General features: G+C 43.9%; 1 protein-coding gene across 3 annotated transcripts in view; it reads left to right on the plus strand.

Annotated features, from left to right (window-relative positions):
• Window positions 1-13,233, plus strand: part of LOC139376396 (monocarboxylate transporter 6-like) — a 42,747-nt gene extending 29,514 nt beyond the window's left edge. For 2 of the 3 annotated variants that reach the window (XM_071118940.1, XM_071118941.1), the window contains 3 exons: window positions 4,431-4,574; window positions 10,230-11,060; window positions 11,769-13,233. In XM_071118940.1, the coding sequence (XP_070975041.1) occupies window positions 4,431-4,574; window positions 10,230-11,060; window positions 11,769-12,046 (1,253 nt within the window). In that variant the 3' untranslated portion in view covers window positions 12,047-13,233. The remainder of the gene's footprint in view (window positions 1-4,430; window positions 4,575-10,229; window positions 11,061-11,768) is intronic. The other variant, XM_071118942.1, reaches the window with a different exon arrangement.
• The last annotated feature ends 9,405 nt before the right edge of the window (window positions 13,234-22,638 follow it).

Consider the following 22,638-nt stretch of genomic DNA (forward strand, 5'->3'; position numbering starts at 1 on the left):
GCCATGTTTCATCTTCAATGCCCTTGCTGATGGAAGGAGGTTTTCACTCAAAATCTCACGATACATGGCCCCATTCATTCTTTCCTTTACACGGATCAGTCGTCCTGGTCCCTTTGCAGAAAAACAGCCCCAAAGCATGATGTTTCCACCTCCATGCTTCACAGTAGGTATGATGTTCTTTGGATGCAACTCAGCATTCTTTGTCCTCCAAACACGACAAGTTGAGTTTTTACCAAAAAGTTATATTTTGGTTTCATCTGACCATATGACATTCTCCCAATCTTCTTCTGGATCATCCAAATGCTCTCTAGCAAACTTCAGACAGGCTTGGACATGTACTGGCTTAAGCAGGGGACACGTCTGGCACTGCAGGATTTGAGTCCCTGGCGGCGTAGTGTGTTACTGATGGTAGGCTTTGTTACTTTGGTCCCAGCTCTCTGCATGTCATTCACTAGGTCCCCCCGTGTGGTTCTGGGATTTTTGCTCACCGTTCTTGTGATCATTTTGACCCCACGGGGTGAGATCTCGCGTGGAGCCCCAGATCGAGGGAGATTATCAGTGGTCTTGTATGTCTTCCATTTCCTAATAATTGCTCCCACAGTTGATTTCTTCAAACCAAGCTGCTTACCTATTGCAGATTCAGTCTTCCCAGCCTGGTGCAGGTCTACAATTTTGTTTCTGGTGTCCTTTTACAGCTCTTTGGTCTTGGCCATAGTGGAGTTTGGAGTGTGACTGTTTGAGGTTGTGGACAGGTGTCTTTTATACTGATAACAAGTTCAAACAGGTGCCATTAATACAGGTAACGAGTGGAGGACAGATGAGCCTCTTAAAGAAGAAGTTACAGGTCTGTGAGAGCCAGAAATCTTGCTTGTTTGAAGGTGACCAAATACTTATTTTCCACCATAATTTGCTAATAAATACATACAAAAATCCTACAATGTGATTTTCTGGATTTTTTTTTCTCATTTTGTCTGTCATAGTTGAAGTGTACCTATGATGACAATTACAGGCCTCTCTCATATTTTTAAGTGGGAGAACTTGCACAATTGGTGGCTGACTAAATACTTTTTTGCCCCACTGTACTTTGGCTGCCTTTCCTTCCAGTTCTCTGCTGCCAATGACTGGAACTGAAAAATCTCTGAAGCTCGAGTCTTATCTTCCTCTCTAACTTTAAGCATCAGCTGTCAGAGCAGCTTACCGATCACTGTACCTGTACACAGCCAATCTGTAAATAGCACACCCAACTACCTCATCTCCATATTATTACTTACCCTCTTGCTCTTTTGCACCCCAGTATCTCTACTTGCACACTCATCATCTGTACATCTATCACTCCAGTATTAATGCTAAATTATAATTATTTTTTGCCTCTATGGCCTATTTATTGCCTACTTCCCTACTCTTCTACATTTGCCAACATTGTACATAGATTTTTTCTTTTGTGTTATTGACTATGTTTGTTTATGTGTAACTCTGTTGTTGTTTTTGTCACACTGCTTTGCTTTATCTTGGTCAGGTCGCAGTTGTAAATGAGAACTTGTTCTCAACTGGACTACCTGGTTAAATAAAGGTGAAATAAAAAATAAATAAATAACATTTATTTTCTTTCATCACATTCCCAGTGGGTCAGAAGTTTACGTACACTCAATTAGTATTTGGTAGCATTGCCTTTAAATTGTTTAACTTGGATCAAACGTTTTGGGTAGCCTTCAACAAGCTTCCCACAATAAGTTGGGTGAATTTTGGCTCATTCCTCCTGACAGAGCTGGTGTAACTGAGTCAGGTTTGTAGGCCACCTTGCTCGCACACGCTTTTTCAGTTCTGCCTTCAAATGTTCTATACGATTGAGGTCAGGGCTTTGTGATGGCCACTCCAATACCTTGACTTTCTTGTCCTTAAGCCATTTTGCAACAACTGTGGAAGTATGCTTTGGGTCATTGTCCATTTGGAAGACCCATTTACGACCAAGCTTTAACTTCCTGACTTATGTCTTGAGATGTTGCTTCAATATATCCAAATAAATGTCCTCCCTCATGATGCCACCTATTTTGTGAAGTGCACCAGTCCCTCCTGCAGCAAAGCACCCCCACAACATGATGCTGCCACCCCCGTGCTTCACGGTTGGGATAGTGTTCTTCAGCGTGCAAGCCTCAAATGCAAGACTCAAATGATGTCAATTAGCCTAACAGAAGCTTCTAAAGCCATTACATAATTTTCTGGAATTTTCCAAGCTGTTTAAAGGCACAGTCAACTTTAGTGTATATAAACTTCTGACCCACTGCAATTGTGATTCAGTGAATTACAGTGGGCTCCAAAATTACAATACTTAAAAATATATAAACAATATAATTATAGACAAACTCAAAATACCAACATGTGAGAAATACTTTACTTTATTACTTTATTAATGTTTCAATGGAACCCACCAAAATCATACAATTATTTAATACAAAATACATTTCACCAAAATCAAGGTTTCATAATAATTGGCACTCCTCATTCAGTACTTAGTGCAACCATCTCTGGCAAGGATAACAGCATGGAGTCTTTTCCTGTAATTTTTGACAAGGTTAAGGAACACATTTGGAGGGATTTTGGACCATTCCTCTATGCAGATACTTTCAAAATCCTTCACAATCTTGGGTTTGCACTTATCAACTGCCCTCTTCAACTCAGCCCACAGGTTTTCGATTGGATTGAGGTCCGGCGACTGAGATGGCCATGGCAGAACATTGATTTTGTTGCCTCAACCATTTCTGTGTGGATCTTGAGGTATGTTTTGGGTCATTGTCTTGTTGGAAAGTCCACATCCAAGTCCCAGCCTTCTGGCAGAGGCAACCAGATTGTCAGCCAAAATTGCCTGGTCCTTGGTGGAATTCATTATGCCATCAATCTTAACCACTGCCTCTGTGGACCTCTGGAATTAAAACAGCCCCAAAACATCACTGACCCACACACCATATTTCACCGTGAGTATGCGGTGCCTCTCCTTGTATGCATCTCTGTTTCGACGCCTCTCCTTGTATGCATCTCTGTTTCGACGCCAAACATGCCGATGCTGTATCTGACCAAAACGTTACATATGCTGTATCTGACCAAAACGTTAAATTTTGGTCTCATCTGACCAGAGCACCTTCTTCCGATCATAATTTAAATGACGTTTGGCTAACTCCTTGCGCTTGCGTCTGTGTCTTGGAGTCATTAAGGGCTTTCTTCTGGCAACCCTTCCAAAGAGCCTGTGGAGGTGGAGGTGGCATCTGATGGTGCTTTTTTTAAACCTGGTGACTCCAAGACGCCACCAAGGCCTGCAATTCTTTCACAGTGATTCTGGGGGTTTTGTTGCTTCTCACTTCTCACTATCCTCCTCTCTATCCTGGGGGGCAAAATGCATTTGCGTACTCTACCCGTGAGGTTTTCAACTGTTCCATATCTTTTGAATTTTCTAATAATTGCCCTGACAGTGCTTAGTGGTATATTCAATCATTTGTGGATCTTCTTGTAGCCATTACCAGATTTATGAAGGTCTATGACCATCTGTCTCTTTTGAACTGCCAGTTTTGACTTAAATCGGCTTGAGAATCTATGGCAAGACTTGAAATGTCTTTCTAGCAATGATCAACAATCAACTTGACAGAGCTTGAAGAATTGTAAAAAGAATATTGGGCAAATATTGTACAATCCAGGTGTGCAAAGCTCTTAGAGACTTGCCCAAAAAGACAGCTGTAATCATGTTCAAATCATCTAGAAGCAACATAATTGAGTTACACAATACGTTTTTAAAAATAATTTAAGATGATTTGAACATGCGTGAAAATGCTAATATAGGTACCATTGACTTGCATTGGATTTGTGCCACAAATTCTAAAAAGTTAGCATTTCAAACAGTGGCCAACCAAACCAAAGCATGGGTTGCTGTCATAGCCTGCTTACAGGGTAAGGAAACTCGTGTAATTTTGTAATTTCGGTGAGCTATCTCATTAACATTGAGGGGGGTCTTCCAACTTTTTTCACCTAATAGCAGTAACACCACAATCTAATGGTCAGAATCTGGTAATATCAGGATGTAGGATGGGACTTAAACTTAACAAGTTATGTTTTTCTCTGAACAGGGGGAAAAAACATCACCAAATTCACTGGGAATATATTACATAGGATGAAGAAACAATATTCCAGGCTGCAGCTCCATACTACTAATGAACACAGAGAACTGATACTATATCCTCGTTGTTGGGGTGGGATTGGCATGAGGTGTGTGGGGTCCATGGGTGGCTTTCGACCATTCCTTTGGATAACTCATGTCTAATTCATTGTTAGAAAAAAACAGAACAAACTGATATAGTGGGTGTCAATCCTCTTCCGTGTGCTTTTTGAGGTGGAACGACCTTTCTTTTAGGTTTTTGTGTGTTTAACCAATAGCATGTCTCCTTTAGGTCCATTCTGCAGTGTATTGGTGGAGAGGTTTGGTTGCCGGGCGACGGTGATGCTGGGCGGGGTCCTGAGTGGGCTTGGAATGGTGGCCAGCTCGTTCACCCACACCATCACTGAGCTCTACGTCACAGCTGGGATTATCACAGGTCACTGCGCTCCCACATACACACACGGAGTCACTCCACATCAGTGGCGGTCGGAGATGTTTAAGATGAGGGAGGACGATTATTTTTTTTATGAGCATGTCCTATTACAGCATATTGGATGATTGTCATATACAGTGCATTCGTAAAGTATTCAGACCCCTTCCATTTTTCCAAATGTTATTACGTTAGTCTCATTACAATCTATATAAGGTCCCATGGTTGACAGTGCATGTCAGAGCAAAAACCAAGCCATGAGGTCAAAGAAATTGTCCGTAGAGCTCCGAGACGGGATTGTGTCAAGGCACAGATCTAGGGAAGGGTAACAAAAAATGTCCCCAAGAACAGAGTGGCCTCCACCAAATTTGGATCCACCAAGACTCTTCCTAGAGCTGGCCGCCTGGCCAAACTGATCAATCAGGGGAGAAGGGCCTTGGTCAGAGAGGTGACCAAGAACCCGATGGTCACTCTGACAGCTCCAGAGATCCTCTGTGGAGATGGGAGAACCTTCCAGAAGGACAACCATCTCTGCAGCACTCCACCAATCAGGTCTTTATGGTAGAGTAGCCAGATGGTAGCCACTTCTCAGTAAAAGGCACATGACAGCCTGCTTGGAGTTTGCCAAAAGGCACCTAAAGGACTCTCAGACCATGAGATACAAGATTCTCTGGTCCGTTGAAACCAAGATTGAACTCTTTGGCCTGAATGCCAAGAGTCACGTCTAGAGGAAACCTGGCACCATCCCTACGGTGATGCGTGGTGGTGGCAGCATCGGACTTGAACCCGATCTAACATCTCTGGAGAGACCTGAAAATAGCTGTGCAGCGACGCTCCCCATCCAACCTGACAGAGCTTGAGAGGATCTGCAGAGAAGAAAGTGTGCCAAGATTGTAGCATCATACCCAAGAAGTCTCGAGGCTGTGATCGCTGCCAAAGGCACTTCAACAAAGTAGTGGGTAAAGGGTCTGAATACATATGTAAATGTGATATATATATATACAGTATATCACAAAAGTGAGTACACCCCTCACATTTTTGTAAATATTTGAGTATATCTTTTCATGTGACAACACTGAACAAATGACACCTTGCTGCAATGTAAAGTAGTGAGTGTACAGCTTGTATAAGTGTAAATTTGCTGTCCCCCCAAAATAACTCAACACACAGCCATTAATGTCTAAACCGCTGGTAACAAAAGTGAGTACACCCCTAAGTGAATATGTCCAAATTGGGCCCATATATCAATATATTGTGTGGCCACCATCATTTTCCAGCACTGCCTTAACCCTCTTGGGCATGGAGTTCACCAGAGCTTCACAGGTTGCCACTGGAGTCCTCTTCCACTCCTGACGACATCACGGAGCTGGTGGATGTTAGAGACCTTGCACTCCTCCACCTTCCATTTGAGGATGCCCCACAGATGCTCAATAGGGTTTAGGTCTGGAGACATGCTTGGCCAGTCCATCACCTTTACCCTCAGCTTCTTTAGCAAGGCAGTGGTCGTCTTGGAGGTGTGTTTGGGGTCGATATCATGTTGGAATACTGCCCTGTGGCCCAGTCTCCGAAGGGAGGGGATCATGCTCTGCTTCAGTATGTCACAGTACATGTTGGCATTCATGGTTCCCTCAATGAACTGTAGCTCCCCAGTGCCGGCAGCACTCATGCAGCCCCAGACCATGACACTCCCACCACCATGATTGACTGTAGGCAAGACACACTTGTCTTTGTACTCCTCACCTGGTTGCCGCCACACACACTTGACACCATCTGAACCAAATAAGTTTATCTTGGTCTCATCAGACCACAGGACATGGTTCCAGTATTCCATGTCCTTAGTCTGCTTGTCTTCAGAAAACTGTTTGCGGGCTTTCTTGTGCATCATCTTTAGAAGAGGCTTCCTTCTGGAACGACAGCCATGCAGACCAATTTGATGCAGTGTACGGCGTATGGTCTGAGCAGTGACAGGCTGACCCCCCCTTCAACCTCTGCAGCAATGCTGGCAGCACTCATACGTCTATTTCCCAAAGACAACCTCTGGATATGACGCTGAGCACGTGCACTCAACTTCTTTGGTCGACCATGGCGAGGCCTGTTCTGAGTGGAACCTGTCCAGTTAAACCGCTGTATGGTCTTGGCCACCGTGCTGCAGCTCAGTTTCAGGGTCTTGGCAATCTTCTTATAGCCCAGGCCATCTTTATGTAGAGCAACAATTCTTTTTTTCAGATCCTCAGAGAGTTCTTTGCCATGAGGTGCCATGTTGAACTTCCAGTGACCAGTCAGTATGAGGAAGTGTGAAAGCGATTACACCAAATTTAACACACCTGCTCCCCATTCACACCTGAGACCTTGTAACACTAACGAGTCACATGACACCGGGGAGGGAAAATGGCTAATTGGGCCCAATTTGGACATTTTCCCTTAGGGGTATACTCACTTTTGTTGCCAGCGGTTTAGACATTAATGGCTGTGTGAGTTATTTTGAGAGGACAAATTTACACTGTTATACAAGCTGTACACTCACTACTTTACATTGTAGCAAAGTGTCATTTCTTCAGTGTTGTCACATGAAAAGATATACTCAAATATTTACAAAAATGTGAGGCGTGTACTCACGTTTGTGATATACTGGGTGTGTATATACAGTGCCTTGCGAAAGTATTCGGCCCCCTTGAACTTTGCGACCTTTTGCCACATTTCAGGCTTCAAACATAAAGATAGAAAACTGTATTTTTTTGTGAAGAATCAACAACAAGTGGGACACAATCATGAAGTGGAACGACATTTATTGGATATTTCAAACTTTTTTAACAAATCAGAAACTGAAAAATGGGGCGTGCAAAATGATTCAGCCCCTTTACTTTCAGTGCAGCAAACTCTCTCCAGAAGTTCAGTGAGGATCTCTGAATGATCCAATGTTGACCTAAATGACTAATGATGATAAATACAATCCACCTGTGTGTAATCAAGTCTCTGTATAAATGCACCTGCACTGTGATAGTCTCAGAGGTCCGTTAAAAGCGCAGAGAGCATCATGAAGAACAAGAAACACACCAGGCAGGTCCGTGATACTGTTGTGAAGAAGTTTAAAGCCGGATTTGGATACAAAAAGATTTCCCAAGCTTTAAACATCCCAAGGAGCACTGTGCAAGCGATAATATTGAAATGGAAGGAGTATCAGACCACTGCAAATCTACCAAGACCTGGCCATCCCTCTAAACTTTCAGCTCATACAAGGAGAAGACTGATCAGAGATGCAGCCAAGAGGCCCATGATCACTCTGGATGAACTTTAAGAAAGCCATTTCTTAAAGATATCCATAAAAAGTGTTGTTTAAAGTTTGCCACAAGCCACCTGGGAGACACACCAAACATGTGGAAGAAGGTGCTCTGGTCAGATGAAACCAAAATGGAACTTTTTGGCAACAATGCAAAACGTTATGTTTGGCGTAAAAGCAACACCCTGAACACACCATCCCCACTGTCAAACATGGTGGTGGCAGCATCATGGTTTGGGCCTGCTTTTCTTCAGCAGGGACAGGGAAGATGGTTAAAATTGATGGGAAGATGGATGGAGCCAAATACAGGACCATTCTGGAAGAAAACCTGATGGAGTCTGCAAAAGACCTGAGACTGGGACGGAGATTTGTCTTCCAACAAGACAATGATCCAAAACATAAAGCAAAATCTACAATGGAATGGTTCAAAAATAAACATATCCAGGTGTTAGAATGGCCAAGTAAAAGTGCAGACCTGAATCCAATCGAGAATCTGTGGAAAGAACTGAAAACTGCTGTTCACAAATGCTCTCCATCCAACCTCACTGAGCTCGAGCTGTTTTGCAAGGAGGAATGGGAAAAAATGTCAGTCTCTCGATGTGCAAAACTGATAGAGACATACCCCAAGCGACTTACAGCTGTAATCGCAGCAAAAGGTGGCGCTACAAAGTATTAACTTAAGGGGGCTGAATAATTTTGCACACCCAATTTTTCAGTTTTTGATTTGTTAAAAAAGTTTGAAATATCCAATAAATGTCGTTCCACTTCATGATTGTGTCCCACTTGTTGTTGATTCTTCACAAAAAAATACAGTTTTATATCTTTATGTTTAAAGCCTGAAATGTGGCAAAAGGACGCAAATTTCAAGGGGGCCCGAATACTTTCGCAAGGCACTATATATATATATATATATATATATATATTTTTTTTTAATGTATTTATTTACTTTATACATTTATACAAAAATTTCTAAATACTTGTTTTTGTTTTGGTATTGTGTGTAGATTGATGAGGGGGGGGGGGACTATTTAATACATTTTAGAATAAGGCTGTAACGAAACAAAATGTGGAAAAAAATCAAGGGGTCTGAATACTTTCCGAATGCACTGTATATTCCATTCACCCAGCTCAATGTAACATCGAAAGGTTTAGGCTACTACATGATACTAGAATTTTCCCTATACCCATCATGAGGTTTCTACAACCTAGCCTATGAATGAACGTTTACAAGGTAGGTGCACAGGTCGAGAGAAAAAGGAGAGTGATCAAGGTGACAGACAGTGACACATTCAATATCGCTTTGCATACTCTTGCCTACCTCTAGCTGATCGAGGGTGTAATCATTAGTCAAATTCAGGTATGTTTATCCCCGTTTTGTTCCATTTGCTTCTGTTAAAAAAACGTTTTTTTTAAACAGAATAGCGGAATGAATAACCCCCTGATCACACGCAAACACAGTTCAGCCACATCCAAATAGAATAAAAATGTTGCTTGTTGTATAATTCCTTCTCGCATCTACATGCTTTCCTCCTCTCACCTTTTTCCTTCACTTGTGGACTTCAGTGCACAACACGTCAGCTGTCTGTGACCAGGCAAAAAAAAACTTTCCAAGCCAAACCTTCATATCATAACCGCTAACTGCTACACACAGCCTACGTCGTTGTCACCATATTAGCTAAGGATGTTAGTAATGTCATAGTCAACATAGCTACTACAACTAACGTGTTAGTAACCCGCTACAATCATGCAGTACAGTGAGCAAGCAGTTTAGTAGTTACACCGGCAGGCCCCGGTGGCAATAAATTAGCTTATGCTTTCAGTACTAGATTAATTCTCAAATCATTTGATTGGCTGGACAACATGCTGCAATATCTCTGATAGATTGAGGACGTCCTCCGGAAGTTGTCATAATTACTGTGTAAGTCTATGGAAGGGGGTGGGAACCATGAGCCTCCTATGTTTTGTATTGAAGTCAATGTACACAGTGGAGGACGGAAACTACCTGTCCTCCGGCTACACCATGGTGCTGCCCTACAGAGTGCTGTTGAGGTTACTGTAGACCTTCATTGCAAAACAGTGTGTTTTAATTAATTATTTGGTGACGTGCAAATATTTAGTGCAGGATTATCTAAAAAGGATAACGTTTTTCAATATTGCACTATTTACATTTTTTTGATATTCACTGAGGAGGATAGTCCTCCCCATCCTCCTCCACACAACAGCAGTTAACCCCTAACCACAGATCTAGAATCAGATAACCCTACATTCCAATTCTTCCCATGATTATTAGGGCAGGTGAAAAAATCTGACCCTGTATCAGAGGATGGGGGCAACCTCCCATGCATTCAGCCATGTGCCTTACTCATTGTCTTCTTGTTTGATAGGACTTGGATTCTGCTTCAGCTTCCAGCCTGCAGTGACTATCCTCGGGCACTATTTTGTACGGCGACGGGCTTTCGCCAACGCCATGTCGTCCACGGGCACGGCTCTGGGCCTGTGCACTCTGCCCCTCCTGGGCAACTACCTCCACACTGAGCTGGGCTGGCGTGGGAGTTTCCTGGTGCTGGGGGCTGTCTTGCTTAACTGCTGCGTATGCGGAGCTGTGATGAGGCCCCTGGGGGGCCCCAGACACCGTGGCCAGCCCCTGATAAACCACAGGCCTCTTCAGCTGAAGGAGGAGAAGCTAAAGGGCAGAATGAGGGCCTTGTGGGCCGGTCTGATGACTGCCCTGCGTCGTCACATGGCCTTTGATCTCTTATGTAACAACCTGCGCTACCGTATGTACGCTGTGGGCATCACCTGGATGATGCTAGGCTTCGTGGTGCCGCTGATCTACTTGGTTCCCTACGCCACGGCCCACGACATGGAGCAGAGCCAGGCCGCCCTCCTCCTCTCCATCCTGGGTATCGTTAACATCGTGGTGCGGCCTCCTATCGGCCTGCTCTTCAGCCTGCCCTGGTTCAAGGGGTGCCACACCTATGTGTTCTCTGCTGCTCTGCTGGTGAATGGGCTGAGTAATAGTATCTGCTGCATCGATGCCAGCTTCCCCGTGCTGCTGGCGTACGTTGTGACCTACGGCCTGTCCATGAGCGTGGTGGGCTCGCTGATGTTCACCGTCCTCATGGATACGTTGGACATGAGTCGATTCCCCGCTGCCCTGGGCCTGCTCGCCATCATGGAGAGTGTCACGCTGCTGATCGGTCCCCCGCTCGCAGGTACCGAACTCACAGAGGCATGGTGTGTGTGTGTGTGTGTGTGTGTACTGTATGTCTGCCTCCCCGAGAAGATGTACTATTCAATTAATAATTACATTTTATATTTAATGAATCAAGTAAGTGCTGTAGTGTAACTTCGAGTGCTAGACATGCCAACAAAACCCTTATCTACAAATAACAACACACACAACGCTGTGGTCGAAGGCAAGCAGCATATCCTGTTGCTTGGATCCCATGGTCATCCAACCAATCATGTGTTTCCAAGGGAAACAGATTGTGTGTGTGTGTACACATCCGTACATGCCTGTGTGCTCGTGCCTGTGTGTGCATGTTGCGGGGGGGGTCTCTGAATAAGTAATCGCGGGAAGTACACATCTGACTTGAATTAGAATGTAATGTTCAGCCCACAGTGTAGGTCTGGGCTCCGTGTTTCCTGTGGGGGGGGGGGGGGGGCACTGAAATAGACAGGGGGGCTCTCTTATTTCAGAGCTATTTTAGGCTGCATACCTGACATTTGAGCTAAGTTTTATTTTTACTGCTTATGTGGTTGGCTGAGTTTGCCTGTGCCATGGCAATACTGTATGTTATTGGTGTAGTTATCTCATTATGTCATCATGATCTGTCTTTCATGCACTGCTAGGGCCCTACTAATGCTGAGATTGGCTCCTGTTATTGTTGTTGTTGAAGATGTTGTTTATGTTGTTGCAGGAATCCTGGTGGACAGAACAGGGGAGTATTTCTACGTCTTCTTTGTCTGCAGTGCCACTGTTGCCTCATCGGCTGTATTCCTCATGGTGTCTTTCTACTGGCTGGACAGAAGGGACAGGAGGGCGCGAAAGGGGCAGCAGGTGCCACCCCAGGTCCCCCCACCAAAGCCTGCCAGTGGTAACAATTTGATCCCCCAGTGCCAGTACCGCAGTGTGCCCACAGAGGGGGACAAAGACAAGGCCCCAGACTCCGAGACAGGGGACGTCACCTGCCTGTGAACATCGTCACTGTCCAAACACACAAACCAAACTCACAGATGTGTACTTCCCGCGATTCTGTATATCGATTGTATATCCTGTGTTGCTAATATTAAAGTAGAAGTGTATGATAATTTATATCCCAATCTGTTAGGATCTGACATTCCATTTAATCATAGTATACACACTCTTGACTGTTAGAGTATTGATTGCGAAGGGGTTGTGTATTTTATCCAATGGGTGAATATTACATATAGTATAGACGTGGATTATTCATTGTTATTACAGTCTACACTGTTTATGCAGACTAGAAAATACTGTTACTGGTGATTGAATGTAGTACTTTTTCACACATGCCATAAACCTTAAACCTGTGCCTTTTCCCTCACACCCTGTTGCACGTACAAGAAGACATGCCACCTTAAGAATCACTCACCACCCTTCGAAAAGCAATGACTGTGCAAAAGACACAGGGCCTTTGTACAGACAATCAATCAAAATAAGCTAAATAAACATATTCCTATACATACTACACCAGAAGAAACCTCAACTGAATGATAAGTACTGTACCAGTTTATTTCAATATCAAAGACTGATATCATTGATTGAGCATACCAATGTCAAACTCTTAATCTCAAGGAATCTTACATTTTTTGGCCCTAAACACATTTGTTTATGATTATTTTCATGTCTTGATATGTTCATTAGTTAGACAACTATCAGTAGCCTACTGAGAATGGCTGAAGCAAGTACTGTAGCTGTTAGAGATTTATGTTACTACTCCACCTATGAGTATTTCAAGTATGGACTGTAATTCATCACAAGATTACTGTAAGGAACATACAGTCACATACACATACTAATGTGGCAACATACTTTAGGCCAGGGTTTCCCAAACTCGTTACTGGGCCCCTCCCCTGGGTGCACGTTTGTTTTTTTTGCCCAAGCACTACACAGCTGATTCAAATAATCAAAGCTTGATGATGAGTTGATTATTTGAATCAGCTGTGTAGTGCTGGGGGAAAAAAACAAACGTGCACCCAGAGGGGGCCCCAGGACCGAGTTTGGGAAACCCTGCTTTAAGCTATGGCTCCCTTGCAATAGGAATATGAATATATATTTTTATATAAAGGGCTATTGTTTCTTGCACTGGGGCCAAATAATGTTTTTTTTTTCTTCATGTGATTCAATACATTATTTATATAAAATAATTATGGAAATTATAATAAATGTAATCCTAAAAAAAACATGTTTTTAATTGTGTGTTTAAAAGGGTGATTAATCGTTTCTCATCAGGAAATGTAGATTGGCAAGTGGCAATGGCAAAATTGGCTATTATTTGTCACGTCTACTCCCGCTCCTTCCCTCTGGTGTTCGATGTCGATGGTCTACTAACCACCGGTCCTGGCAACCCATCTTCACGCATACCTGGCAACCACAATTACGCATACCTGTGTCTCATCTGTCACACCTGGACTTCAGTACTCCCTGATTACTTACCCTTCATATAGAACTCTTTTGTTGCTAGTCATCAGGTAGTATTTGTGTTTCCATGTCAAACACTGGTCTTTAACAATAACAACACTGGTTGTTGTTATTAAACTCACTAACTGCACCTGCTTCCTGACTCCTTGCGTCTACGTTACAGAATACTACCTCACCAAATGGAAGCAGCAGTTAATTTCCCAGATGGTCAGTGAATAGAGATACCTATTTCGCCAACACCACGACCAGCTGGCACAACTGGGGATGGCTATGGAAGAGGTCCTCCGTTTCCTACTCCAGTACTTCCTATATTTCACTCATCAAATATCAGCCCCCACCACTGAGTGGTCCAAGGTTGCCATGGTTATTTCCATGCTGACCGGATGGGCGTTGGAGTGGGCTATGGCCGTCTGGGAGAGGAGGAGCTGGGTTCCTATGAGGGTCTCAGGGGGGTCTTCGACCATCCACTGGAGGGCAGAGAGGGGGTTGAGTGCCTACTCCAACTACGGCAGGATGGCCAGACCACGGCGGAGTACGCGCTCACCTTTCAGATAGTTGCCGCATCCAGCGTATGGAACGAGCCGGCGGTCTGCACCCTTTTCATAAAAGGATTGGGCGAAGAGGTCCAGACAGTGTCATCTTGGCATGCCAAATCTAACCTTGGACTCACTCATTGCAATGGCCATCCATCTGAATAACCTTCGGGAGCATCGGCACCCCCATCGACTCTCTCCCTCCTTTGTTGACCGTTCTGAATCAGAGCCTGAACCCATGGAGGTGGTGGCCACACACCTTTCCGGAGATAGCTGTGGCTCTGTCCCAGCCGGCCAGGAGGGGCTTCAGTGGTGTCCGGTGTGCCCTAACCAGGGCAAGTCCCGTGGGGGTCGTAGACCAAAACAGAGAACACCATCATGAGAGTAGTCTTTCCATAGTGGTCATATTAGTTTGTAGGCCACATAGGCGGATGTGGTGGATTGAGACTCAGCCCATGCAAAAAATATATCTCTAGCTTAAACCAAAGTCTCTCCGCCCTAAAAATGGGAGTCGTTGTCCACGGAGCGGCAAGGCGGGCTGTCTAGCTCCCGCCTATAATTTCTTTGGATTGGTTGATACATCTCATTATTGTAATTTATTTTTGAGTATTCGATAAGGGTTGTTTATGTCAACCGCCGGTATTCAAGGGAGAGAGCTGTTATTCTACTAGCCTCATGGCATGAATATGCATAGCCATCTCGAGACAACTCCGATATAAAGTGTTTTTTCTCAAAGTAGCCGGGATGTCACGTGTTCTACTTAAATCAGTGCACTCGTAACAACTTAAGCATTACGAAACTTCTATTCAATCAAATAAACCTCATGTAGCAAATAAGCCATACATTTTTTGGGGTTTACCAAATTCGACTCTCATTGACCTCCATACAAATACTCCTTGCTTGGTGGGCCAAACAACAACAAAAACTGCACCTGCCGAGATGGGCCTTTCTCTACCTCTTCTTCTCTGCTAAAACTGACGAATTTTGATGGGGATTTTTTTTATTATGCTACTTAGATTGATGCACAGGTGCAATATGCAACTTTTTGGCCGACCCGACCAAATTCATAGAAATGTGAGTTATGGGGCCTCCCGAGTGGCACAGCAGTCTAAGGCATTGCATCACAGGTCACCTGGGTTCATTCCCGGCTTTATTACAACCTGCTGTGATCGGGTGTCCCATAGGGCGACGCACAATTTGTCCAGCGTTTTCCGTGATAGGGGAGGATTTGGACGGGGGTGCTTTACTTGGCTCGCTCTAGCGACTCCTTGTGGCGGGCCGGGCGCCTGCAGGCTGATCTCTGTCGTCAGTTGAACAGTGTTTCCTCTGACACATTGGTGCAGCTGGCTTACGGGTTAAGCGGATTGTTGTTAAGAAGTGTGGTTTGGCAGGTCATTGTTTCAGAGTACACATGACTCGACCTTTGCCTCCCGAGCCCTTTAGGGAGTTGCAGTGATAAGACAAGATGGAAATTGGGGAGTTAAAGGGGATAAAATACAACAAAAAATATCAAAATCTGCATTACCAGTCGAAGTTGGGACACACCTATGATTCAAGAGTTTATCATTTTACTATTTTCTACATTGTAGAATAGTGAAGACATCAAAACATGAAATAACACATGGAATTCAAAGTAGCCACCCTTGGCCTTGACAGCTTTGCACACTCTTGGCATTCTCTCAACTAGCTTCACCTGGAAGGCTTTTCCAACAGTCCTGAAGGTGTTCCTACATACGCTGAGCACTTGTTGGCTGCTTTTCCTTCACTCTGCGGTCCAACTCATCCCAAACCATCTTGATTGGGTTGAGGTAGGGTGATTCTGGAAGCCAGGTAATCTGATGCAGCACTCCATCACTCTCCTTTGTGGTCAAATAGCCCTTAAACAGCCTGGAGGTGTGTTGGGTCATTGTCCTGTTGATAACCAAATGATAGTCCCACTAAGCGCAAACCAGATGGGGTGGCATATCGCTGCAGAATGGTGTGGTAGCCATGGTGGTTAAGTGTGCCTTGAATTCTAAATAAATCACAGACAGTGTCACCAGAAAATCACCCCAACACCATCACACCTCCTCCATGCTTCACGGTGGGAACCACACTAAATAAAATTTGGATGAGCAATGACAGACCGGTATAGGCAAGATGCAATAGATGGTATAAAATACAATATATACACTACCGTTCAAAAGTTTGGGGTCACTTAGAAATGCCCTTATTTTCCTTGAAAACAAACACGAAATGAGTTGCAATATGAATAGGAAATATAGTCAAGATGTTGACAAGGTTATAAATAATGATTTATAATTGAAAAAATAATTGTGTCCTTCAAACTTTGCTTTCGTCAAAGAATCCTCCATTTGCAGCAATTACAGCCTTGCAGACCTTTGCCCTTTTAGTTGTCAATTTGTTGAGGTAATCTGAAAAATGTTCACCCCATGCTTCCAGAAGCACCAACAAGTTGGTTTAGCTTGATGGGCACTTTTTACGTACCATACGGTCAAGCAGCTCCCACAACAGCTCAATAGGGTTGAGATCCGGTGACTGTGCTGGCCACTTCATTATAGACAGAATACCAGCTGACTGCTTCTTCCCTAAATAGTTATTGCATAATTTGGAGCTGTGCTTTGGGTCATTGTCCTGTTGTAGGAGGAAATTGGCTCCAAATAAGCGTTGACCACAGGGCATGGCGTTGCAAGATCCCTTTTACCCTGTACAAATCTCCCACTTTACCACCACCAAAGCACTCTCAGACCATCATATTGCCTCCACCATGCTTGACAGCACTCCTCCAGCATCTTTTCATTTTTCCTGCGTCTCACGAATGTTCTTCTTTGTGATCCGAACACCTCGAACTTAGATTAGTCTGTCCATAACACTTTTTTCCAGTCTTCCTCTGTCCAGTGTCTAATCTTTTTCCCATCTTAATCTTTTCTTTTTATTGGCCAGTCTGAGATATGGCTTTTTCTTTGCAACTCTGCCTAGAAGGCCAGCATCCCAGAGTCGCCTCTACACTGTTGACGTTGAGACTGGTGTTTTGCTGGTACTATTTAATGAAGCTGCCAGTTGAGGACTTGTGAGGCGTCTGTTTCTCAAACTAGACACTAATGTACTTGTCCTCTTGCTCAGTTGTGCACCGGGGCCTCCCACTCCTCTTTCTATTCTGGTTAGAGCAAGTTTGTGCTGTTCTGTGAAGGGAGTAGTACACAGCGTTGTACGAGAGCTTCAGTTTCTTGGCAATTTCTCGCATGGAATAGTCTCAATTTCTCAGAACAAGAATAGACTGAAAGAAAGTTCTTTGCTTCTGGCCATTTTGATCCATTTTGAGCCTGTAATCGAACCCACAAATACTGATGCTCCAGATACTGAACTAGTCTAAAGAAGGCCAGTTGTATTGCTTCTTTAATCAGAACAACAGTTTTCAGCTGTGCTAACATAACTGCATAAGGGTTTTCTAATGACCAATTAGCCTTTGAAAATTATCAACTTGGATTAGCTAACACAACGTGGCATTGGTTGCTGATAATGGGTGTCTGTACGCCTATGTAGATATTCCATAAAAAATCAGCCGTTTCCAGCTACAATTAGTCATTTACAACATTAACAATGTCTATACTGTATTTCTGATCAATTTGATGTTATTTTAATGGACAAAAAATGTGCTTTTCTTTCACAAACAAGGAGTGAACAAATGAATGGTGAATGGTAGTGTACATATGAGATGAGTAATGCAAGATATGTAAACATTCTTAAAGGGGCGTTATTAAAGTGACTAGTGATCCATTTATTAAAGTGTCCTATGTATTTAGGCAGCAGCCTCTCTAGGTTAGTGATGGCTGTTTAACAGTCTGGTGGCCTTGAGATAGAAGCTGTTTTTCAGTCCCTCGGTCCCAGCTTTGATGCACAGCACAGACTGACCTCGCCTTCTGGATGGTAGCGGGGTGACCAGGCAGTGGCTCGGGAGGTTGTTGTCCTTGATGATCTTTTTGGCCTTCCTGTGATATTGGGTGCTGTAGGCGTCCTGGAGGGCAGGTAGTTTGCCCCCGGTGATGCGTTGTGCAGACCGTACCACCCTCTGGAGAGCCTTGCGGTGCAGTTGCCGTACCAGGTGGTGATACAGCCTGACAGGAAGCTCTCAATTGTGCATCTGTAAAAGTGTGAGGGTTTTAGGTGTCAAGCCAAAGAAGGCTGGACCATTTCAGTTTGTCCGTGATGTGTACGCAGAGGAACCTAACTTTCCACCTTCTCCGCTGCTGACCCGTCTGGGGATATGGGGTTGCTTCTTCTGCTGTTTCCTGAAGTCCACGATCATCTCCTTTGTTTTGTTGACGTTGAGTGAGAGGTTGTTTTCCTGACACCACACTCCGAGTGCCCTCACCTCCTCCCTGTAGGCCGTCTCGTTGTTGTTGGTAATCAAGCCTACTGCTGATGTGACGTCTGCAAGATTGATGATTGAGTTGGAGGCGTGCATGGCCGCGCAGTCATGGGTGAACAGGGAGTACAGGATGGGGATGGGGTAGGGCAGTGTGCAGTGTGATGGCGATTGCATCGTTTGTGGACCTATTGGGGCGTTAAGCAAATTGAAGTGGATCTAGGGTGTCAGGTAAGGTGGAGGTGATATGATCCTTGACTACTCTCTCGACGCACTTCATGATGACAGAAGTGAGTGCTTACGGATAGTTGTTTAGTTCAGTTACCTTTGCCTTGCTTAGTACAGGAACAATGGTGGCCATCTTGAATTATATGGGGACAGCAGACAGGGATAGGGAAAGATTGAACATGTCTGTAAACACCAGCCAGCTGGTCTGCGCATGCTCTGAAGATGCAGCTAGGGATGCCGCCTTGCGAGGGTTATCACGTTTAAATGTCTTACTCACGTCGGCCACGGCGAAGGAGAGCCCACAGTCCATGGTAGCGGGCCGCGTCTATGGCACTGTATCCTCAAAGCGGTTAAAGGTGTTTAGTTTGTCTGGAAGCAAGACGTCGGTGTCCGTGACGTGGCTTGTTTTCCCTTGTAGTCCGTGATTGTCTGTAGACGCTACTTTAAATTGCGACTCCACTTTGTCTCTATACTGACATTTTGCTTTGATTGCCTTGCGGAGGGAATAACTACGCTGTTTGTATTCGGCCATATTCCCAGTCACCTTTCCATTCTTAAATGCGGTGGTTTGCACTTTCAGTTTTACATGAATGCCGCCATCTATCCAAGTTTTCTGGTAAGGGTAGGTTTTAATAGTCACAGTAGGTACATCTCCTATACACTTGCTAATAAACTCTCTCACCGAATCAGCGTATATGTCGATATTGTTCTCTGAGGCTACCCGGAACATGTCCCAGTCCACGTGATCAAAACAATCTTGAAGCTTTGAATAGTCCTTAGCACGGGTACATCCTGTTTGAGTTTCTGCCTGTAGGAAAGGAAGAGCAACATGGAGTCGTGGTCAGATTTGCCCAAAGGAGGGCGGGGGAGGGCCTTGTATGCATTGCGGAAGTTAGAGTAGCAGTGATCCAGCGTTTTTCCAGCGAGAGTGCTACAGTCAATATGCTGATAGAATTTAGGTAGCCATGTTCTCAAATTTGCTTTGTTAAAATCCCCAGCTACATCAAATGCAGCATTGGGATATATGGTTTCCAGTTTGCATAAAGTCCATTGCATAAAGTCCATAAAGTCCATTGAATTTTGTCTACCTTGTTATCTAGAAACTGGACATTAGAGAGTAATATACTCAGAAGCGGTGTGTGGTGAGCGCGCCTCCAAAGTCTGACCAGAAGACCGCACAGTCTACCTCTTCTCCGGCAGCGTTGTTTTGGGTCAGCCTCTGGAATCAGTTCAAATACCCTGGGTGGTTCGGACAAAGGGATCCGCTTCGGGAAAGTCGTATTCCTGGTCGTAGTACTAGCAAGTTAACTTCGCTCTGATATCCAATAGTTCTTCCCGGCTGTATATAATAACACTTAAGATTTTCTGGGCCAACAATGTAAAAAATAATACATAAGAAAAAGAAAACACTACCTTTAGTAGTGGTTTCATTGCAGCAATTCCACCATGAAGGCCTGATTCCCGTAGTCTCCTCTGAACAGTTGATGTTGAGATGTGTTCATTGTACTTGAACTCTGTGAAGAATTTATTTGGGCTGCAATTTCTGAGGCTGATAACTCTAATGAACTTATCCTCTGCAGTAACTCTTGGTTTTCCTTTCCTGTGGCAGTCCTCATGAGAGCCAGCTTCATCATAGCGCTTGATGTTTTTTGCAACTGCACTTGAAGAAACTTTAAAAGTTCTTGAAATTTTCCAAATTGACTGACCTTCATGTCTTAAATTAACGATGGACTGTCATTTCTCTTTGCTTATTTGACCTGTTCTTGACATAATATGGACTTGGTATTTTACCAAATAGGGCAATCTTCTGTATACAACCCTTGCCTTTTCACAACACAACTGATTGGCTCAAACACATAAGAAGGAAAGAAACAGGCACACCTGTTGATTGAAATGCATTCCAGGTGACTACCTCATGAAGCTGGTTGAGAGAATGCCAAGAGTGTGCAAAGATGTCATTAAGGCAAAGGGTGGCTACTTTTTATGGTTACTACATGATTCCATATGTGTTATTTTATAGTTTTGTTGTCTTCACTATTATTCTACAATGTAGAAGATAGTTAAATTAAAACCCTTGAATGAGTAGGTATCCAAGCGTTTGACTGGTACTGTATATTTATTTATTTTTTATCTGCGAGCCTACAAAAGGGGGGCCGGCCTGCGGCCCATCCCTGCTTTATAAGTATTATTTCACTCAACTGTCTCTTTCCATTCCCCTGTCTCTTTCATCAATGCTGCTGTGAATCTATGAATCACTTTCTAGTGTCCAGTTATGCATTGACTGTGCTCCCTTATGGCTCAGGTGGACCAGGCTGCTGCAGGCATCCTGGCCCTGGGACTGAAGAGGGGGACAGACTGGGCATGTGGGGACCCAACACATGAGTGGGTCCTGTTCTAGTTTGCCACAGCCAAGGCTGGCATCATACTGGTGTGCACTGACACTGATGGCACGTAAAAGGAGGAATCTTAATGTGGGAAAAGTGTTTGTTTTTGCACCCTCTTCCTGGGTAGTTCATGTTTTCATGTTTTCAGTGGTTATGTTTTGTTCTCTCTGACAGACGTCTGTTAACCCAACCTATCAGGTGCAGGAGTTTCAGTTTGCTTCGAGGAAGGTGGGTCATTTGAGTTGGCAGTCATTTCATGTCATATATTTTGTTCAATGAGAACAGTACTGGGTGTGGTGCGCTTAAGTAGGATGGGCCGCTGATTGCTTTTGAAACATTTTATGATGATGATAATGATGTTGATGTTCATTGGTGATAATAAGTGTTATGCAGTTGTAATGCAAGCAGGTGAATGTAATATTCTCTTCTTTGCTGGTTTTGACCCAGGTGGGATGCAATGCCATTATGTGCCCAGTTTAAGACCCAGAAGTACTGTGGCATTCTCAGATAGAGCTGTCCAGAGATGGACACTGCTATCCCAGGATCTGTCAAGAGTGCCAGGTATGACCACACTGCTTTCTTCTTTTGATGAATTCTCCACTATCAGTTACATTGCGTGATGGTCAAAGCACAATCCCCACAAAAAACTGCATCAGGTTCTGGAGGGTACAACACTTTGAACATTTCAGATAGAAATATCTTCAATAGAGCTGGCATGATTCCCTATGCTACACGGTTGAGGCGTGTCTGGGACAGTAAACCATGGTGTAGGTTGTGTTTTGTGCCTCAATCAAGTTTTTCCACTCTTCCACCCCCCCAGGTATACCTTTGTCTACGGCAATCCTACTATGTACATCGACATGCTGGGCCAGCCTGACTTGGCCAAGTTCGACTTGTCGTCAGTGGAGGGAGGTAAGAGATCATGTTTAACTGGTTTCTGTTCTAATCATATTCTTGAAATCAAATGTATTGAACATTAGTTAGGATGGTGATTGATTGGGATGATATTCTGCATACTCGGGGGGTCCTAGAGGAGCGGTATTGGAATCTTGGAATTGATGATAGCAATTAGATGATTGGTAGAGGATTTGGTAATTAGATGATTTGGTAATTGATAATTAGTCTTAGATGTTAGTTAGTTTGTTTCTGCATTTTAGGCATCATGGCTGGTTCCCTGTGTCCACCTGAAATAGTGAAAGTAATTTCTACCATGGGCGTTAAGGAACTCTTAGTGAGTAATGTTTTTCTTAAGTTAATTGATTACTTTAAGTTAATTGATTATTTAGATATACGTGATTGTCCAGAGCGTTCACTCACATGGTTTCCCTGTCCTGAGTCAGTCCCTGGTTAGCAGGGAAGGCTCAAAACGAGCTGTGAGCTGGCCCTTCAGGACCGTCACTGCAGGGCGCAGTTAATATATTTTTTCGTTAGAGGGAGACATTTTAACATGCAAATGTCCCTCCAGATTCATCATTGCAGGGTTGTTGGCCGACTCTACTGCATGTGTTTGTTTTAGCCCAGCACTAACACACATGCTTCTACTAATAAGCTACAGATTACGATTTTGATGAGCTGAATCGGGTGTATTAGTGTTACGCTGGGACAAAAGCTTGCAAA

This window comes from Oncorhynchus clarkii, chromosome 20 (genome assembly GCF_045791955.1).
Source record: "Oncorhynchus clarkii lewisi isolate Uvic-CL-2024 chromosome 20, UVic_Ocla_1.0, whole genome shotgun sequence".
Taxonomy (NCBI): Eukaryota; Metazoa; Chordata; class Actinopteri; order Salmoniformes; family Salmonidae; genus Oncorhynchus; species Oncorhynchus clarkii.